Source organism: Balaenoptera ricei, chromosome 3 (genome assembly GCF_028023285.1).
Source record: "Balaenoptera ricei isolate mBalRic1 chromosome 3, mBalRic1.hap2, whole genome shotgun sequence".
Lineage (NCBI taxonomy): Eukaryota > Metazoa > Chordata > Mammalia > Artiodactyla > Balaenopteridae > Balaenoptera > Balaenoptera ricei.
This window is the reverse complement of record NC_082641.1, coordinates 37200031-37207520: the sequence shown is the minus strand read 5'-3', so window position 1 is coordinate 37207520 and position 7490 is coordinate 37200031. Positions and strand designations below refer to the sequence as shown.

General features: G+C 37.8%; 1 protein-coding gene across 1 annotated transcript; it reads left to right on the top strand.

The window, feature by feature from the left end:
• Window positions 1–4509: 4509 nt before the first annotated feature.
• Window positions 4510–5607, top strand: LOC132363588 (mortality factor 4-like protein 1). The gene is given in 2 exon segments (XM_059919269.1): window positions 4510–5232; window positions 5234–5607. Coding segments are annotated over 2 exon segments (969 nt in total). The 5' UTR covers window positions 4510–4522; the 3' UTR covers window positions 5493–5607.
• Window positions 5608–7490: the final 1883 nt, after the last annotated feature.

Here is a 7490-nt window from a genome sequence, read left to right as displayed (position 1 = left end):
CCAATTTCCTCACTTTACAGTTTAAAAATTGTTACCCTAAATGTATTTTTTTAAAGTGTTCAAATAAACAGCTATTTAAAATGTGCTGAATGTGTTTTCAAATACTGGAAGTTAAAACATATCTGCATTGTCAAAACAAGGCTTACAAGAGTATAAGAGCAAAGACTAAAACCCAGTTCTTTTCAGGTCTATGTCGCTTTATAAATTAAAAATATGCTAATTGTTTTCATTTTTTGCCATTAATGTGTACTTATTTTCTGGCTTATGGAAAGTGTTCAAGACAGTTTTGATGGGTGACTGAATGAATTATGCTTCAATAATTTGATTTCATGTCATTAAGTACCTGTAGGAACTTTGAATTGGCAAACTTGAATCTACTGGAATCTCTTCTTTAAGGATGCTCCGCCTGCAAAATTTGTTAATCATACAACATGGACTTCTGCTCAGAACTTTAAAAGTTCTTCAGAACATGACATCAAAAAGTGCTAGCACAAATATTGCAATCATGTGACTATCTGGAATGGTGATAAATGAACTTCTTTAGGTCTCTGATAGACTCAGGGCATACGGTTCTGCCCAATGGGCAAAATTGTTATTGGGTATGTTTTTTCTTAACAGCATGGGTATGCTACACTTAACAGCTCCTTTAAAATGTTTAAGAGACGGCATTAGTCCTGCTCCCCCAGACCACAGGGAAGGATGCCACCTTCTTTATGCAGAGCAAACTTTCACGTATTTACTCTCCAGTCTCACCATAAGCCGTGCTGGATTGTTCCTTCGTCACCCACAAGAACATGTTACTCACGTGCAGTCCTTCCCTGCTCAAGTTTGCATTGCCTTGTAAAGTCCAATCTTCTCTAATTGCATCATGCCATGCACTATAAGTCACATTTGCATCCCATTTAAAAGTTAAACCACAACAGACACTGGAGAACAAAAGGAACCACAAGCCCAGGTTTTTTGACAAAACTCCCACACATTGATAACTGGAAGCACATAAATCTACACAGACAAGGTCCGAAATTCCTGCCACGACTTACGCTGACGTCTCACAGCCTAACCCACTTTCAATGCTGCCACCAAGTACCCTGGAAAGGTACGAAGGGCAAGAAAACACTAACAAAACTTTCTGGGGAGCAATAGAAATGAAAATAAATAATATGGATTGCCTAACAAATTGTACTTCTGGAGTCTGCATTTAACCATCATTGAGATATGTCTGGTTGGTTGATGTCATAAAAATCTCATTGTTAGAATTCAATATTTAGGTCAGTTCTGAAACAACAGTTAGTTACTAACAGGTTAAGGTACACATTTGGGTAAACAAGGCTCATTTAAGAAGTCCAAATTATTTTCAGAACTAAGAAAAAATGATTTTGCCCCCCAGTTTATATAAAAACTCCCATGAACAGTGTGGGGTTTTCTGTATGTGTTTAATTATCCACCAAAATTCCATAGTTCTAAGCTAAACCAAATTCCTTTACAATATGGGTTCCTAAACTCAATTACCATTTTAGGTGCAAATCTAACAGAAACTGAAAGGCCTTTACTATGATGTAAAGTAGCTGATTCTGATTTGCTGATGAAAACGATTTTGTCTCTTCCACACACATAGGTATATTACACAGCCAATGGACTCTCTACTTCAGAATGACAGAAATAGCCCCTTAATGACTAGAAAAAACTAATATAATCTCCCTTTAAAAATCAATAAGAATAGAGGGAACTTACCTTAAGATAACAAAGGCCATATATGACAAACCCACAGCCAACATCATTCTCAATGATTAAAAACTGAAACCCTTTCCTCTAAGATCAGGAACAAGAAAAGGTTGTCCACGCTCACCACTACTATTCAACATAGTTTTGGAAGTTTTAGCCACAGCAATCAGAGAAGAAAAAGAAATAAAAGCAATCCAAATCGGAAAAGAAGAAGCAAAGCTGTCACTGTTTGCAGATGACATGATACTATACATAGAGAAACCTAAAGATGCTACCAGAAAACTACTAGAGCTAATCAATGAATTTGGTAAAGTAGCAGGATACAAAATTAATGCACAGAAATCTCTTGCATTCCTATACACTAATGATGAAAAATCTGAATATCAAGGAAACACTCCCATTTACCATTGCAACAAAAACAATAAAATACCTAGGAATAAACCTACCTAAGGAGACAAAAGACCTATATGCAGAAAACTATAAGACACTGATGAAAGAAATTAAAGATGATACAAAGAGATGGAGAGGTACATATGATGTTCTTGGATTGGAAGAATCAACATTGTGAAAATGACTCTACTACCCAAAGCAATCAACAGATTCAATGCAATCCCTATCAAACTACCAATGGAATTTTTTGCAGACCTAGAACAAAAAATTTCACAATTTGTATGCCAACACAAAAGACCCCGAATAGCCAAAGCAATCTTGAGAACGAAAAATGGAGCTGGAGGAATCAGGTTCCCAGACTTCAGACTATAGTACAAAGCTACAGTAATCAAGACAGTATGGCACTGGCACAAAAACAGAAATAGAGATAATGGAACAGGATAGAAAGCCCAGAGATAAACCCACGCACACATGGACACCTTATTTTTGATAAAAAAGGCAAGAATATACAATGGAGAAAAGACAGTCTCTTCAGTAAGTGGTGCTGGGAAAACTGGACAGCTACATGTAAAAGAATGAAATTGGAACACTTCTTAACACCATACACAAGAACAAACTCAAAATGGATTAAAAAGCTAAATGTAAGGCCAGACACTATAAAACTCTTAGAGGAAAACATAGGTAGAACACTCCATGACATAAATCACAGCAAGATCCTTTTTGACCCACCTCCTAGAGAAATGGAAATAAGAACAAAAATAAACAAATGGGACCTAATGAAACTTAAAAGCTTTTGCACAGCAAAGGAAACCATAAACAATATGAAAAGACAACCCTCAGAATGGGAGAAAATATTTGCAAATGAAGCAACTGACAAAGGATTAACCTCCAAAATTTATAAGCAGCTCATGCAACTCAATATCAAAAAAACAAACAACCCAATAAAAAAAAAAGGCAGAAGACCTAAATAGACATTTCTCCAAAGAAGATACACAGACTGCCAACAAACACATGAAAGAATGCTCAAAATCACTAATCATTAGAGAAATGCAAATCAAAACTACAATGAGGTATCACCTCACACCAGTCAGAAAGGTCATCATCAAAAAATCTACAAACAGTAAATGCTGGAGAGGGTGTGGAGAAAAGGGAACACTCTTGCACTGTTGGTGGGAATGTAAATGGATACAGCCACTATGGAGACCAGTATGAAGGTTCCTTAAAAAACTAAAAATAGAACTACCATATGACCCAGCAATCCCACTACTGGGCATATACCCTGAGAAAACCATAATTCAAAAAGAGTCATGTACCACAATGTTCATCGTAGTTCTACTTACAATAGCCAGGACATGGAAGCAACCTAAGTGTCCGTTGACAGATGAATGGATAAAGAAGATGTGGCACATGTATACAATGGAATATTACTCAGCTATAAAAAGAAAGGAAATTGAGTTATTTGTAGTGAGGTGGATGGACCTACAGTCTGTCATACAGAGTGAAGTAAGTCAGAAAGAGAAAAACAAATACCAAATGCTAACACATATATATGGAATGTAAAAAACAAACAAACAAAAAAAGTTGTTCTGAAGAACCTAGGGGCAGGACAGGAGTAAAGACACGGACATAAAGAATGGAGTTGAGGACACGGGGAGGGAGAAGGGTAAGCTGCGATGAAGTGAGAGAGTGGTATGGACATATATACACTACCAAATGTAAAATAGATAGCTAGTGGGAAGCAGCTACATAGCACAGGGAGATCAGCTCGGTGCTTTGTGACCACCTAGAGGGGTGGGATATGGAGGGTGGGAGGGAGACGCAAGAGCAAGGAGACATGGGGATATATGTATATGTATAGCTGATTCACTTTGTTATAAAGTAGAAACTAACACACCATTGTAAAGCAATTATACTCCAATAAAGATGTTAAAAAAAAAAATCAATAAGAAGGCAGACCTGATCGCTGTAGATCATCCTCCTCCAGGGAACAACATGAATATTATTAACACAGGCCAACTTCTGTTTCTGAATTGTCAGGAACAGCTTAAATGGATAAGGGTTTGATACAAGAGGTTGAACAAGTATCTGGCTTGAAATAGTCTGGCATCAAAAGTAGGATTTTATCATGCAGCTCAATATCAAAAAAACAAACAACCCAATCCAAAAATGGGCAGAAGATCTAAATAGACATTTTTCCAAAGAAGATATACAGATGGCCAACAAACATATGAAAGGCTGCTCAACATCGCTAATCATTAGAGAAATGCAAATCAAAACTACAAGGAGGTGTATCACCTCACACCAGTCAGAATGGCCATCATCAAAAAAAATCTACAAACAGAGAGTAGGGGGCGGTAGTTGGGGGTGGTGGGAGAAGGAGGAGGCAGTGGCGGCAGCGAATCACTTATAAATGGCACCGAAGCAGGACCCGAAGCCTAAATTCCAGGAGGGTGAGAGAGTGCTGTGCTTCCGTGGGCCTCTTCTTTATGAAGCTAAGTGTGTAAAGGTTGCCATAAAGGATAAACAAGTGAAATACTTTATACATTACAGGGGTTGGAATAAAAATTGGGATGAATGGGTTCCAGAAAGCAGAGTACTCAAATACGTGGACACCAATTTGCAGCAACAACGAGAACTTCAAAAAGCCAATCAGGAGCAGTGTGCAGAGGGGAAGATGAGAGAGGCTGCCCCTGGAAAGAAGACTTCTGGTCTGCAACAGAAAAATGTTGAAGTGAAAACAAAAAAGAACAAACAGAAAACACCTGGAAATGGAGATGGTGGCAGTACCAGTGAGACACCTCAGCCTCCTCGCAAGAAAAGGGCCCGCGTAGATCCTACTGTTGAAAATGAGGAAACATTCATGAACAGAGTTGAAGTTAAAGTAAAGATTCCTGAAGAACTAAAACCATGGCTTGTTGATGACTGGGACTTAATTACCCGGCAAAAACAGCTCTTTTATCTTCCTGCCAAGAAGAATGTGGATTCCATTCTAGAGGATTATGCAAATTACAAGAAATCTCGAGGAAACACAGATAATAAGGAGTATGCTGTTAATGAAGTTGTGGCAGGGATCAAGGAATACTTCAAAGTAATGTTGGGCACTCAGCTTCTCTACAAATTTGAGACCACAGTATGCTGAAATCCTCGCAGATCACCCTGATGCGCCCATGTCCCAGGTGTATGGAGCACCACATCTACTGAGATTATTTGTACGTATTGGAGCAATGTTGGCCTATACACCTCTGGATGAGAAGAGCCTTGCTTTATTACCGAATTATCTTCATGATTTCCTAAAATACCTGGCAAAGAACTCTGCAACTTTGTTTAGTGCCAACGATTATGAAGTGGCTCCTCCTGAGTACCATCGGAAAGCTGTGTGAGGCGCTTATACTCACTCTTGTTTGGATCTCTGTAAACACATTTTTGTTTCCTAGTCCTTCTCTTGTACAAATGATGTACTTTGGAAATGTTAGTGTATAACAGAAGTGATGTTTGTTTTCTGTTTGATTTTAAACAGAAAATAAAAGGGGTTACAGCTCCTTTTTTCTTTTTTTTTTTTTTTTCTTCATTTCAAAGTTGCTACCAGTGTATTCAATGATGGACAACAGAGAGACGTACTGTAGAGTGTTTTATTGCTTAGTTGACAAAGCTGCTTTTGAATGCTGCTGGTTCTATTCCTTTGACACTACGCACTTTTATAATATGTGTTAATGCTATATGACAAAATGCTCTGATTCCTAGTGCCAAAGGTTCAATTCAGTGTGTATAACTGAACACACTCGTCCCTTTGTGCTCCCCCCTTTTTTTTATGGTGCTTACAGTAAAGAGCCCATCCTTTGCAAGTCATCCATGTTGTTCCTTAGGCATTTTATCTTTGCTCAGATTGTCAAAGAATGGTGGCTTGTTTCATGGTTTTTGTATTTGTGTCTAATGCACGTTTTAACATGATAGACGCAATGCATTGTGTAGCTACGGTTTTCTGGAAAAGTCAATCTTTTAGAAATTGTTTTTCAGATCTTCAATAAATTTTTTCTTTAAATTTCAAAAAAAAATCTACAAACAATAAATGCTGGAGAGCGTGTGGAGAAAAGGGAACCTTCTTGCACTGTTGGTGGGAATGTAAGTTGATAAAGCCACTATGGAGAACAGTATGGAGGTTCCTTAAAAAACTAAAAATAGAACTACCATATGACCCAGCAATCCCACTACTGGTCATATACCCTGAGAAAACCATAATTCAAAAAGAGTCATGTACCACAATGTTCATCGTAGCTCTACTTACAATAGCCAGGACATGGAAGCAACCTAAGTGTCTGTCGACAGATGAATGGATAAAGAAGATGTGGCACATATATACAATGGAATATTACTCAGCCATAAAAAGAAACAAAATTGAGTTATTTGTAGTGAGGTGGATGGACCTAGAGTCTGTCATACAGAGTGAAGTCAGTCAGAAAGAGAAAAACAAATACCGTATGCTAACACATATATATGGAATCTAAAAAAAAAAAAAAAAAAAAGGTTCTGAAGAACCTATGGGCAGGATAGGAATAAAGACGCAGACATAGAGAATGGACTTGAGAACATGGGGAGGGGGAAGGGTAAGCTGGGACAAAGTGGGAGAGTAGCATGGACACATATACACTACCAAACGTAAAATAGCTAGCTAATGGGAAGCAGTCGCAAGCACAGGGAGATCAGCTCAGTGCTTTGTGATCACCTAGAGGGGTAGGATAGGGAAGGTGGGAGGGAGACGCAAGAGGGAGGGGATATGGGGATATATGTATAGCTGATTCACTTTGTTATCCAGCAGAAACTAACACACCATTGTAAAGCAATTATACTCCAACAAAGATGTTAAAAAAAAAAAAAAGTAGGATTTTAATTAGATTATCAGAGAGCCTTTTGTTAAATTTTGGAATGCTGATAAATTTTTTAAAGCCCTCTAATCTGGGAGATATTTACCTTCAATCATTAAACTTGTTCTTGACTAAGAATCTGAAAATGAGCCTGTTAAGCCTTCAGCAAAATAGTATGCCCAATAAAACACTGCAAATAACACTGCCAAGCCACCAGGAAACTCAAACAGCTACTACTCCTAGAGTCTGCACAACTGGTGGAAATTAAACTAATGCTTGAAAAGAGACCAAAGCATCTTGAATGAATTCTGACCTTGGGCAAGTTTTTGAGTCCTGCTTCAGAAAAATATCAAAAGAAAGATTTATATTTGAATAAATCTTTGAAAAGTACCCATAGGACAAACTTTTCTTATGCTTCAAAGTGACAGAAGTGATAAAGACAAAGGATAATGTTGATTTAACTCCTCAGCATAGATTCTAGGTATTGGAGAAACTGATTACAAAGAAAAAAATCAGGGC